The 15,267-nt window shown below is 32.0% G+C and overlaps 1 protein-coding gene across 10 annotated transcripts in view; it reads right to left on the reverse strand.

Annotated features, from left to right (window-relative positions):
• Positions 1–15,267, reverse strand: part of DENND4A (DENN domain containing 4A) — a 105,355-nt gene that overhangs the window by 74,708 nt on the left and 15,380 nt on the right. For all 10 annotated transcript variants that reach the window (XM_036217910.1, XM_036217902.1, XM_036217901.1 and 7 more), the window contains exons 2-3: positions 9,819–9,895; positions 3,007–3,338 (exon numbers count right to left, since the gene is read on the reverse strand). In XM_036217910.1, coding sequence (XP_036073803.1) covers positions 3,007–3,317 — 311 coding nt within the window. In that variant the 5' untranslated portion in view covers positions 3,318–3,338; positions 9,819–9,895. The remainder of the gene's footprint in view (positions 1–3,006; positions 3,339–9,818; positions 9,896–15,267) is intronic.

Here is a 15,267-nt window from a genome sequence, read left to right on the forward strand (position 1 = left end):
ATATAGAGAACAACGAACCACCATTTATTATCTCAAATTCTTAAAAGATATGGAATGTAAATATACTTGATACACACGATACCTATTTTCTCTAATCAGGTACTGGGCTGTTAAATATATCTTGTATTATTATTTTTGATTTTTGCATTGTTAGATAACTTGTCTAACTAAACTGTAAGCTTTTAAAAACAAGAATGATGTCATATTCTTCACAATGATAATCAAATGAGGGTAGCTTTTAGAGTGGTTAATTTATTCATTTCAGTGCAAGTCTTTTCCTATTGGAGAATCCTTCTCATGCCTGGAAAATTCCTCACCTCTACTCTAGGAAACTCCAACACCCTAAAGAGAATCTGCAGCATTCCCTTCATTTTATCCACAAGCTAGAATTCTGATGATGGTCATTGGAGCAACTTACCTAATCTTTTGAAAACAAGATCTGACGCCTGGCTTACTTTCCCAAGCCATTTACTAAATATGTAAACTTCATATGAAACAATATAGTAGCTATTTCAAACCAATTTAAAATTACTGCGATTAACTCATAAATTGACAGAATAAAGACTGATTTTTAAAATAACTTTTTGATATCAACCATTAGATGACAGAATTTTTAAAAATAGAAAAAACTTCAGGAGCTCATCCTATCTTCCCTTAGGCATCTGTAAACATGAATATGTTTCCACTTTCAGACTTAATATTTTAGGAGATGAAACCTCTATAGCCCCCTTCATGAGACTTCAGGGGTTTCAGTATCTTCCTTATTTTTAACAATAATATTTAAGTAAAGCTAATCCCCTTTGCAACAGAGCAATGGAATAAGAAGGCTAATCTTCATTCTTTATACACTCCATCTATTTTGAAGACACAAGTAGAGCTACTTACAACCTTCCTTTGGTCTTTTCCTTTCGGTTTTCTAGTGAGAATATTATTTTTCTACTTTTAAAATTTTGTTTCTCCTTTACTAAAAATATTATTTATCTTTCAATTTATATAATCCTTTTACATTTATATGTTGTATATATATGTTATATTCCTCTTAAGAAAAACAATCTTTGCAAAAATTGCCAACCTGATCCTAAAAATTCATATGGGAAATCAAGGGACCCAGAATAGCTGAAACAATCTTAAAAAAGAAAAACAAAGTTGCAAGGCTTACACTTTCCAATGTAGAAATTTAGTACAAAGCTACAGTAATCAAAACTGTAGTATTGGCATAAGGATAGACACGTAGACAAATGGAACAGAATTGAGAGTCCAGAAATAAACCCATATATCTATAGCCAATTCATTTTTTTAAAAGGTGGTGCTGGGACAAGTGGATATCCATATGCAAAAGAGTAAGATTCTTACTCAACTATATACAAAAAATTAATTCGAAATGGATCGAAGACCTAAATTTAAAGGTAAACGGTAAAATTCTTAAGTCAAAAACTTAGCTGTCAATCTTCATGACCCTTAGATTAGTAACAGCCTTCTGAGATATGATACCAAAACATATCTCAGATTTCAACAAAATTAAAAACTTTTCAGCTTCAAAGGAGTCCATAAAGAAACAACACAAAGAATAGGAGGACATATTTGTAAATCATGTATCTGGTAAGGACTTGCTCCTAGAGTGTGTAAAGAACTCTCAAAGCTCAACAATAAAAAAAAGACAACCCAATTACAAATAGGAAAAGAATTCTGAACAGACATTTCTCCAAAGATACAGATAGATGGCCAATAGGCACATGAAAGATGTTCAACATCATTAGCTATCAGAGCATATCAAGACCATAATGAGATACCACTTCACAGCCATTAGGACAGCTATAATCAAAATGACAATACAAAATGTTGGCTAAGATGTGGAGAAATTGGAAGCTTCATACAGTATAGGTAGGAATGCAAAGTGGTGGTGCTGCTTTGAAAGACAGTTTGGCAGTTCCTCAAAAGGTTAAACACAGAGTTACCATGACCTAGCAATTCCACTTCTAATATACAAGAGAAAGGAAAACATATGTCCATACAAAAACTTGTACACAAATATTTCCAGCAGCATCATTTATAATAGCCAAAAAGTGGAAACGGCCCACAAGTCCATCAACTAATGAATGGATAAATTAACTGTGGTGCATCCACAAGATGGAATATTATTCAGCCATATAAAGGAATAAAGTGCTGACACACACTATAACATGGATAAATGTTGACATTATGCTAAGTGGAAGAAGCCAGTCACACACACACACACACACACACACACACACACACACGCACACACAAATATATGTAGTATAATTCCATTTATATAAAGTGTCCATAAAAAGCAAATCCATAGAGACAAAGTAGACTAGTGATTGCCTGGAGCTGAGGGGTTAGGGAGAATTGAATAGTGACTAAAATGAGTGCAGAATTTCTTTAGGGCATGATAAAAATGTTCTAAAGTTTACTGTGGTGATGGTTGGACAACTCCATAAATACACTAAAAACTACTGAACTGTACACTTTAATGGGTGAATTGTATGATATATGAATTATATCTCAATAAAGCTGTTTTATAAAAGAACCCCAAATTCAATATAGTATCCTAAGTAAAGCACTAATTTATCCCAAGATCCTTCTCTGATACATAAAAACTTAGCATCCATCTACAATGATCATTATAACCTTTGCTTAAAAGCCATTGTTTTTCTAGTACTTTAAAAATAATTAAATATTTTATGATAAAAATAATACATTAATTTTCTGGTACTTTTTTATAAGTGTGTTTCAAATTCTCTCCCCTACCGTCAACAGAAAGAAACTCGGACAAGATGAAAGTGCTGGGAACCTGTAGGACAAAGGGACACTGAAAATATATAATGAATTGAGAGAATACAGGATTCTAGAAATAAACGTGTCTATTTTTCTAAAGCTGCCATATATCTATTAATGAAAAAAAAACTGAACAGTTAACTTCAAAATCTACAAGGGATATTATTTGGATCCATAACAATAACTATTTTTTTTTAAAAGACTTACCCCAGATCTGTAAGTGGAGGTTTATCTCTTCCTCTTCTATAGCAAAGGTAAATCTGTGGCCCCACAAGACTTCCATTATTGAGGTCAGCTGACAATCCAGTTGGGGTAACATCAATACACATAAAATCCCGTGGCACCTCCTCTCCAAGAGATTTAATAATAACTGAAACGTCCGTGATAGGTTCTTTTGGTTTAGCTACTTTATGACAGGCATCATTGAAGTGAATTTCTTCTTCAAGGGGCTTTGAAACATCAGTTAATCCTGCTACAACAAAGTAGTCAGCAACACGAGGTCCCTTATCTTCAATCATCTTCCAGTACAGAGGTTACATCTAAAAGGAAAGTAAAAGACTAATGTTTTCCCACATCTAGCCAAACAAATTCAAGTGATTTGTGTGCAAATAAGAATGACAAAGTACAACAAGAGCACTACCTCCTTGATAAACAAATCCATATTATATATTTCACTTTCACTGGTAAAAGCGTGCCTTTTTTTAAAAATGGGAATATATTTAGTATTATTTATGATCATAAAAGTAATGCAAGAATTTCCATTTTTAGCAATATGGATGCCTAGATTACCCAAGTAGACAGGAAAAAAAACACCCAAAACCCCACATTTTTTACCATGTAAAAATGTAATAAAAATTCCCAGGGCCCCCGAACAGTGAGTGAGGAAACCAAAGGCCAGAATGCGTATGTAAGCTTATCATAGGTGGAAGAAGTTTGCTGACTTCCTCAGTCATCAAGGGGTTTGTGCCTTAAAAGGTATTACGACAGGAGACAAAGGCCTTGCGACCACATAAGATAGGGAACTGGAACTGAGACATTTACATAAAGACAAAAGCCTCAAAAGACCGTATCCCCAGTTAAAGAATGGATTTAAAAAAAAAAAAAAATCATCCACTGGTACAGGGAGATAAAGATTGCCTCAATCTGGGTCCTACTTTGGAGGGGTAAAAAGTCTTCTCTGTGAATGTATAGCAATAGTCCTACTCATACTTGGATTTGAGGGTTGACCTTAAGCCAGCTGTATGGTCCCAGGAAGCTCCAAACTGAGATATTAACACTAATTGTGTTCCCAGGCTAGTGATACCCTTGGGGAAGCAAATGCAAAAACAGCTCTAGAGGGTACACTTCAACCCAGGTTTATCACACATAAAGCACAACTGAAGATGACCTCCTATTCTAAAACCACAGAAACACACAAAGAAAAATCCACTCTGAATGAGTTACGGCAGATACAACAAACAAAACTTCAAATAAAAGGCAGAAATTATAATAGGAATGCATGCTTATAACAAATTTAAAGAAAAAATACACAAAGTAGAATCCATCATGTATTTGCAAACACTTCAGTTGTCTAGTATCATTTGAATCTTATTTGTTTCTTTAACTAGGAGAATACAACCCCCTCACAGACTGTCATTACTTACCTAACAGTTATAGAAAAAAGCTTAATCTAAAACAGAAATTTCCCAACATGTGTCTCATGTTAGACTTAGTTCCAATAAATGCAAATAAATTATTTCGTGGAAAAATAAATTAGGTATATATACTACATGCCTCTTTTATATGTTTATAATATATAAAAATAATAAAGTGTCAGCAGTTCTTTGGTAAAGGTACCTGATTAACTTTGCTTTAACCCAGGATTTCTTAAGTCTATTTGAACAACGAACCCTATTTCCCCACTTAAACTAGAAAAAATCCTCAGAACATGCTTTAGAAAATGCTAGTTTAAACAATCTTTTTTTGTGGATAAAATACCTGAGAGCAAAGACATTCTTATGCAGTATACTTATTTATGATACAATTATCACCATTTTCATAATTCCAAACTCATTTAATTTTCTATATTGCTAGTGTCATAAGTTTCCAGAATTCATGCCACATTTCTTAAAATCTAAATCTATTGCTCAAATATACTCTATAAATATCCCCATTTATTTAGGAAACAAGCCTAAACAAGGATCATATGTTCTTGTTTTATTTAGATATATATGGCTCCCATGTAGCAATTCCCTTACACATAAGAATTTTGCATAAAATAATGGGCTTTAACTTTTCAGGTATGCCTCCTAGACTGACAGTAAAGAGAAAGTAATAACCTGTTCTACTGAGAAGATTCTGTTAAACATTGAATAGTCACTCTCAGCTGATTGCATATAATAGGTGCTCCACAAAAAAAACAAGCAGTGTTACTCATTTAATTATCTATTCATTCTCAAAGAGTAGAACAAAAGCACTTTTCTAAAAAGCACTTCTGTATTTAATTTTTTTTCATTTCATTAAATAATTTTTAATGACTATTTATGGATATAATATTATTGATCTATTTCCTTATTATTGATCATTTATTACTTCTACTTATTTTGGTAATTTTTTTAAATGCTATGATGAATAACCTGAACATAAACCTCTGGCTACAACTCATTTCTTCAGGATAAACTTACTAAAGTTGAATTACTAGGTCGAATTACCATAATCGACCTCTATAAGTGTTTATGTGCTTTTATGTGTGTATGAATTTTAAATTATAAGCTTTGATAGACACTAGTCTTAAATTTACCTTGGTAGAGAACTTTCCTCTCTTCATAATGAAGAGATTTAAATATTTTCCTTTTTCCTAGATGCTAACTTCACATTACTTAAACTAAAGCATATAGTCACTGTTTCATACTTAGTCTTAGGTCTTGCTATCAGAAAGAAGGGAAAGAGAATGGAAATAGTACTACCATGAAAACATAAAAATATATTTAATAAGGCATTTTGAAAGCTACTGCCTTAGCCATTTGAAATAATAATATGCTTTCATTCCTAACTGAATATAGTAAATAACTACTAAAAGGGAACAAACTATTGTTCTTCATCAATACATAGGAGAACAATCAATTTTAAGGTGGTGATAAAATCCTCTTACATTTATTGATACAAAAGTAAATTATGCATCACCACAGTTCTCTTGCCTTGTCGTTGTTGTTATTTCCATTTGTTCATCTGAGGATGAATAGTGCTTAGGAAGGAAGGCAAAACATTTTAAGGCAAGGCTGACAAAGTATATAATGCCAAGAACATAGCTGGCAACATTACAGGTGATTTCTTGAAAGATCTAAATGCTTTTTAATTCACTCGTGAAGTGTCAATAATTCTGAAAATGCACCTCTACTTTTTATTTTAAATCAATTACTTTTAAAGTAAGTTTGAGGTTTAGAAGCTAGGAGAAAGACCTTGTTAAAAATTACAAAGCAAAGAAAATACTGAAAATCTTTAATATAGAAATGAATAATTAACAGTATTTTCTAACAATTCCATTAAACCAAGAGACTTCCATTGACATGTGAAATTTATAATTCTTATGGAAAATACTAATTAGATATAAAAACGAAACACCTTATATTGGCAAGAGCCACCAAAAATTACTTGGAAAGAGCATCAGAAGAAAGCGTTCTTAGTCACACATAAAACTTGGACTTTTAGTTTAGTACATCAGAGCAAAAACCTCTAAACAGTGAAGAGGTAAATTTCTTCTCTTTCTCTCTTTCTCCCCCTCCTCCTACCCTCGCTGCATGCCCCTCTTCCTTCTTTTTGGAGGTAAATTCCTTTAAACTCATTTTGGAACCCAGAGTCATACAAAACAAGCATCTGATCCAACAGTTCTCTAAATAATCACACTCATATAAAATGCTGAAACAACTTTACTCAGGCTGACGTAACAATAGGTAATACTACATCATTAACCAATCATTGTTTTCAATTCTTTGTTCAATGTGACATAGATAACTTAAGAAGTTAGCTCATATAATGTTTATAGCATTTCTTATAATTTCAGATACCTGCTTAGCTAGTATTTCACTTCAAATCACATCTATTTTCTTTGAGAATAACAAGAAATATGTATTCTCTAAAAAGGTGCATGAGAACTAAATTAAGAAATCATTACAACCATTCAGCAACTAATGGAGACTGATTTGTTTTTCTCCCTTTCAATCTCTGCCCAATCAATTCAGATTCTTTTTTATCTCTTCTACCACTCCATTAGGTCAGAGTAGTTAAGCATTTCCTACTTAGGCTAACCATAAGGACAAGAAAAGGCAAGAGTGGAAATCAAAGGTAACATTTTAAAGAATCCCTGTTATCAACAGGACAAATGTTATAATAACAAATGTTGAAGAGGATGAGGAGAAAAAAGAACCCTCATACACTGCTGGAGGGACTGCAAATTGGTATGGCCACTATGGAAAGCAGTATGGAGGTTCCTCAAAAAACTAAGAATTGGTCTATTATATGATCCAGTAATCTCTACTGGGTATTTACCCCAAAGACTTGAAAACTCATATCCAAAAAGATATTTGCACACTGATGTTCATAGCAGCATTATTCACGGTGGCCAGGACATGGAAGCAACCAAAATGTCCTATGACAGATGATTGGCTAAAGAAGCTGTGGTATATATATATACACACAATGGAATATTACTCAGCCATAAGAAAAGATGAAATACTGCCATTTGTGACAACATGGATGGACCTTGAGATAATCATGCTTAGCGAAATAAGCCAGATGGAAAAAGCTGAAAATCACATGATATCACTTATATGTGAAATATAAACCTAAAAGCAACAATGAACAGGACAAGCAAACAGAGACTCATAGACATGGACAATAGACTAGTGCTTATCAGAGGGGAGGTGGGGAGGGGGGAAGGAGGGAGGTATATGGGGTAAAAAACAAAATAAAATAAAAATAAATATATATGAAAAAACAAAAATATGAATATAAAAGTTTATCAAATTATAAACTTTACTAAAATTATAAAAGGAGCAAAATATCTTTCATATATAGCCTGATAAACAGTCACAACTTCAAGACATATACAAAAATGGTTGATAACTCAATGGACCAATTTGACTGTTCCTCACTCTTGTTCACTTAAATAAGCTAGAAGAAATTTTATTTTTTAAAAAAACATAATTCCACAGTTAAGAGCCTAATCTAGTTATTCTTTCCTTACAGTGTCAAAACTAGATACTCTCATTCCCATCTTTTCTAAACTTCATCTCTCATTTTTCTTCCAACCAAGGTAATCTGTTATCCTTTAAACGTAATTTTGCTCTTTTCCTTTTCACCAATACACTATAATATTTCCTCTTTCTAGTCAACATACATTCATTACATTTTTCCAAAAAATTAAATTTATGTGGATTTTCATTTAAACTTTATGAACTGTACGAAATGGTAGAAGGAAAAAGAAATTCAACAATCCCATTCACAATAAAAAATTTAGTTTATATTTGACAATGTTTCCTAATTTCCTTTGAGAATAGAAAATATCCTTCTAATCCTCAATGCAGTTATAATGTGGGGTAACATTTATATATTTTATTTAATAGGCATTTTTCTAATCTATTATAGTTATAATTATACTAAATGAATACATAATATTCCATCAAATAGAAATAACATACACTATAACCAGTATCCCATTTTTCCATTCCCAGATAGTATCCAAAGTATAATAAGTATGTGCATAAAAAATACTTGTTAAACGAATGAATACTTCACCCTGTAACCCTTCTCAAGCATGTTATACTAAATGAAATGTCTTTTTTTTATAATTCAGAATCAATTTTCTGAACTTCGATTACCTTAAATACTGTAGTTGTTGAATGTAGGGTAGATATAGATAAACTAGATGATTCGTGTCTAGTAAACAAAAACCAAAACCAACAGGATTTTGGCAAAATTAGAAATTTACTGAATAAGTAATTGATTCATTCATTTAATAAATTTTTGATAAATACGTACTAAATCTGACGCTATTCTAGGAGTCTGTGGTGATACTGATGAAAGCAATACCCTTGCTTTGAAGGTGTTTCTTGTTTAGTTCTACTTTACCATATCTCTTTCTATACTTTTATTCAATCTCTAGCCATCTTTTCTCCTATTGCCCTTCCAGATTCCAGAAACTTGCCTTCACTATGACCGAAGTTTCCCTATCATTTTTCCCCCAAAGCCTCATATGCATAAATGTGATTCCTACTACATTGTCCCTTTTCCCTTTCTTCTTGACAACTAGCACTCCTTCAGTATGAGCATCCTATGGAGATTCTAAAAAGAAAGAAATCTTATTTGAATATCATATTTAATAGTATGTTAACTTTCTTTTAAAAAGGTTTAACCCACCTAAGGCAAATCTAACTTTTTAAAAGTTTTGTTAACTCAAACTGATGGACTATGTGGGGAAAATTTCTTGAGCAAGGGGAGCTTACTTGTTCTTTTGTCTACTTTGGAACCACCTCCCCCCTCTTAACACCTATTCCGAACAAAAATCAACAAGGAAATATCAAAATGCAAACATGTAATTTGATAGCACCCTTCTGGAAGACTACCAACCTTTGATTTATTATTTAAAAAAAAAGTTAAGATAGGAATAATAGACATTTAGAGGGAAAGGGATTTTATGAGCAGTCATAGTCTAATCCCTCACTTTATAGCCAAAGAAAGTAGCTTACTTAAAGATACCTAGCCAATTAGTGATAGAGCCTGGGCAAGAACTCAAGTCCCTCAATCCTGTGTTCTTTACATTTGAGGATGCTGCCTCCAATAAATGGTCATTAATATTGACCCAGGGCACATCTTACAACATCTTCTTTCAATAGGTTCTTCTGTGTCACTTGTTACTCATAATCATGATGTGATGAATATATGCCAAACTTTTGTTAAGAAGTCTAGTTAATTATACCTTCAATGTTTAATACAGAAAACAGCTAGCAGAAACAAATCAAAATACAAAAACAAAAACTACTTACACATTACTGAAGGTCTTTCTCTCAAAATGCCAGATCTTCACTTTGTGAATTCTGCAAGACTTGGAGTTTGAGCAATACTGTATTGAAAAGAATAAAAATTGAGCTTAATTAATTCCAATCAAATCTTTCTAAGATAGCTGTGGATACTTAAAGTTCTGTTAACAATGGTAATTTTCAAATAAAATGCCTGCATATATTATTTTCATGTAGTTAAGAGCCCATAAGTTATTTTCAAATTCCAGCTTTTCCAGAAAACACATTTCAGTCAAGGACGCACAGACACACAGACACACACACACATAGATAATGAGAGAAAAACAAAAAAAATCAAAGAATAACTAATGGCACAAAAGAGTAAATATACAGAAGCAGAGAGTGTAAGAAAAACATGACACTTATGGGGTATTATATATACTGTCTTATTCCTAGGGAAAAAATGAACACATTTAAAACAATTTAAATATAAACTCAAGTACCTTCCATATATATAACAAGTTTCAAAGAAGTCAATACCTGAAAGTATTGTCCATTTATTACAAATTTTTAAAATACTATTTAAATAGAATCCGCTATAAGAAACCCTAAAGAAGATATGGTTAAGATCTCATCAAGGAAGGTAGATTTTCTGTCCAAAATAAATAATGTTGTATTACGGGACTCAATATGCCATCATCATATTTTCTTAAAGTTGAGTAATTTAGTAAGTTGTAGTTACAAGTAATTCGAAACACAAATGGAATAATGATGACACTGACAAAGTCTTAAAGTACATTGTAGGTTAGCTTTATAATGCTGAAGACACATACACGCAACACTTTCAGTAAGAGTCAAAAGCTTTTTCAGGAAAACAAGTTGACACGCAGCAATCACAAGTATATCAAGAGGAAGAAACCATAGCTTTAGCTAATATGGATTTTCTACTAACAACAGAGAAATAGTAGCAGCAACAGATTTACCATACTTGGTTGGTACTTGATATAACAAGTGTCTTGAAATGGAATGGAGAGTGAGAATAAATGAGAAATAATGTGAGTGCAATCTTGTTATGTTTTGGACTGCTAAAACAGATCAGGATGGATATATGTTTTAAAAACCAGGACATCACTCTACCCCAGACTCCCTGAAAATTTTCAGTCAGTAAATGTAGAGTGGCATATATCTTTTTCAAATATTTCTAAACTCATTGCCGACAGGAAGCAGAGAAACAATGTAAATACTAACTTGCTGAAACATTTTTTAAATTCAACATCAATCAGATTATCACAAAAATTTTCTTGTTGAAATACTTTATGTAAATAAAAATATTTTTAAGTTTTGAAAATTACAGCTATTTTATTTGTAGAATATCAGGCTTGTTTAGATGCAATTATGAATTATGAATGTACTATAGCCAATTTCAAATACATTTTCTGCTACATTGAGTTTCTTAATATGGTAAGAAAATTGTTTTGACCGTGATTATAGTCCACTAAATTTAATATTTATTACTCAAAATTTCTTCAATGTTGAACATTTTAGATTAATTTACAGTAGCATTTTCAATATCAAATATTTCACAAAATATTAGTGTATTGTAACACAATGAATTTCTGTACAGTAATTTTGTATCCTACAACTTTACTGAATTCATATTCACATAGTGATGTGAATGTGTTTTCTGCAGCTACATATGTTAAATTATATTTCAGCAAGATTCCTCTAAATTGCCATTATTTTTAACTGAAACTTTTCTTTTGAGATAATTGTAGATTCACATTCAGTTGAAAGACCTAACAGAGATCTGATATACTTTTCATTCAGTTTCCCTCAGTGGTAACATCTCTCGAAACTGCAGCACAATATCATTGTGGAATACTGCACTGATGCAATTTACCTATCTTATTTTGATTTCCTTAGTTTTACTTATATTCATTTGTGTGTTTGGATGTGTTTGGTTCTACACAATTTTATTACATGAGCAGCTTCATGTATTCATTACCAAAATCGAGATACAAAACAGTTCCATCACAAGGATCCCTAGTGTTGACCTTTTATATTTTTATAAGTCCTGTTCCTCCCACTACTCTAATCTCTGTGAAGAGGTATGTTTTTACTAGAAAACACATACAGCCTATGAAAGAGAAAGAAAATGTCTTCAAAAGCAATACTGCCTTACAAAATAGGTGAAAAAATGAATCAAAGAAAAAAGTATAAGCATATATGGTTTGGAAAGACTTATTAGTCACATGACTCAGACATCTAGAAAACTATATTTGAACATGCTTATACAAACATAAATGTATAGACATATGTATGCACATAAAAGAGAAGGACAGAGAGTGTGTATCTATTAAATCACAGTGAAGATCAATCTCTTCAGTTCTGAGATAAAATTTTCCATACGGTTAAATCCTAGACTGGAATCGAGTGGACAACAAAAAATAATACTATAGAACAACTACAATGGGAACTTCTAGACGTACAAGAACATAAAAAGGAATCTTTTACTGTGTTTAGGGGCGATCCTGCCCCTCATGTAAAAAATAGGCTGGAACTAGAGTAGCTGGCTTTCTCTTGAGAATATGGATCACGTCTGGACAGAACAAGCACAGGCTGGAAATAACTGAATGTTAACATACGGATACCTCTTATTTCTCCAAGCAGACTATAAGCAATTGAAAGGTAGGAACTCTTTAATTTCTTTTAATTCCCTCACATAAATTACAGCAGATATAAATAAATGCATGGTAGGTGTATAAATCTTTACTAAATGAATAAGTATGGCACAGTAGAAAAAATTGGTAAAGTTAAAAAAGCACAGAATCATAGGATTTTAAAGCTAGGAGGGTAGATGGTGATTTAGTTTCAGTTCATGTTATAATTAAAGTAATTGAGGCATATAAGTTAAACAGCTTGCCTAAGATCAAATACATCAATTTATGGCTCAATTCTCATTTAATTCAAAATTCTAATACATCATACTTCAAGAATGGAAGAAGAAAACAATTCCCTGGGAAGACCTGTGTGTTAACTAGTGAAAATGGGCTTTGTTGGACAAAAAATGTTAATAGGTAAGTGGAAGAAGTTAAACTGGTTGAAGAGCGTGGGAAAGGTTAAGAAAAAGAATGGATGACGAAAAATAAGAAAAAAGGGTAAAGTAAAAAAGAAGTTGAAGAAAGAGCTATGGTGAGAAAAGGAATAAAAAAGATGAAGGGAGGAAAGTATAAACAAGATAAAATTAAACAACTGCAGAAATGGGGAAAAGTGGGAAGTGGTTAAAGAAGAATGGGGAAATGGTATCTGGAGAATTTGTAATGCTATTTATATTCTTTTAAAGTAAAAACACTTTACTTTAGAAATGAGATTTACCATTTCTACAGAAAAATCAAATTCCATGTAAACTAATTGCTACAAAAATCAACTACTAATCTTGTACTGAAAATCTGTTCATAATCAACGCTGTATATGAAATGCAAATATATGATGCTTACCAGTCTAGAGTGAAAGGGAAATCTGGTTTTAAATTTTGTCTCTCACACTATCTTTTTTTAACTTAATTTCCCATATGCATACCCCTCTCATATTGCAAAGTTCTTATTTCCTCTTTGAATTATGATAAGCATTTGTTAGCTGGTGTCTAAAATGAATTGTTGTTTCCATTGGAATGTTCCTAAAAGTTTCTCTCAAACACACATAATTAGTTTTTCTTCCTATTTCACTGTCGTACACAAGCTACTTGATATAGCATTCACTGGGGTAATTAAAAATGCATTTACATAAGACAAGCAATCTAAAATAAAGCTATACTAACTTATATTAAAATGAGATGTATTGATTGACAATATCACCTTTCTTGAAAAGTAGGCACACAGATTTATAATTCTGTCATTTGATTAATGCTAAACATTTCAATTTCTTAACTATTTAATTACCTTTTTAAATACACTTTAAACCTTTAAAAAAAATCCCTTTTCACTTTTCCCCAAAAACTGTAACAAATAACAAATTTATTTGTTTACAAGCACCTGATTGATACAAGTTTTTGATTTGTAGGACTTACTAGATAATTCAAAACTACAAACAGTTCATACACAAGGAAATCCAAATACACTAAAATGCGTGGAAAAATTGTTAGCCTTCCAAATAATTAAAGAAATAAACTTTGAGGTACTACTTCATATCCAGTAAATTAACAAATATGAATAAAAAACATTAAACCTAATGCTGGTACTGTAAGAAAAACAAGCACACTTAAAAACTGTTGATGGCATTATGAATTAGAACAATTTTTCTGAAAAGGAATACAGCAAATCATTTAAAACTAACTGTATTCTTATCAACTAATTCTATTTTGGTAAAATCCTCTCAAGAAATACTTTTTAAAACTCAAACTGTTGGTCTAGATTATTTACAACCATACCCTCTTTAGAGGTTCACAGAATTTTACAACAGAACAAGACCTTAAAAAGCTTTTAGTTCAATATCATCATTTTGCTGATGAGGAAATTCAAGCACAGAAAGGCAAATTTGACTTGCTAGAAGTAGCATAATACTACTGTAAGCATACTCATACCATATGATCCAGCAGTCAAACTTCTTGTTATTTACCCAAATGCGATGAAAACGAGTCCACACAAAAACCTGCACATGGATGCTTACAGTAGTTTTATTCATAATTGCCACAATTTGGAAGGAACTAAGATGTCCTTCAGTAGGTGAATGAATAAACAACTGTGGTATATCCAGACAATGGAACGGTATTTGGCATTAAAAGAAATGAGTATCAAGCCGTGAAAAAACATGGAAGAAACTTATATGCATATTCCTAAGTGAAAGAAGTCAATCTGAAAAGGTTACATACTATGATTCAAACTATATGACATTCTGGAAAAGGCAAAACTATGGAGACAGTAAAAAGATGAGGGGTTGCCAATAGTGAGGGAGGAGGGATAAACAGAATGAGCAAGGAAGATTTTTAGGGCAGTGAGACTGTTCTGTATGATGCTACAACGGTGGATATATGTCATTATACACTATACATTTGTCAAAACTCACAGAATGTACAACACAAAGTGAACCCTAATGGAAACTATGAACTTTGGGTGGTGATGATGTGTCAGTGTAGGTTTATAGACTAAAAAAATGTACCACTCTGGTGGGGATATTGATTGTGAAGGAGGCTGTGTCTGTGTAGGTGCAGTACATGGGAAGTATATACTGTATATGGGAACTCTGTACTTTCTGCTTAATTTCGCAGTGAATCTAAAAATGCCCTAAAAAATAAAATGTATTTAAAAGGAAAAAAAAAGAATTAGTTCTGAACACCCCCAATATGGAGGCTAGAAAAATTAGAGTCAACATCTAAATAACAGTACTTTCAAATGGTGAGGAAAAACAAATGGAGATGAGGAAGTACTTATGAAATAATCACCAATTATTTCCAATAATAAAGATACAATATGTCAGTTTG

Source organism: Rousettus aegyptiacus, unplaced genomic scaffold (assembly GCF_014176215.1).
Source record: "Rousettus aegyptiacus isolate mRouAeg1 unplaced genomic scaffold, mRouAeg1.p scaffold_m13_p_3, whole genome shotgun sequence".
Lineage (NCBI taxonomy): Eukaryota > Metazoa > Chordata > Mammalia > Chiroptera > Pteropodidae > Rousettus > Rousettus aegyptiacus.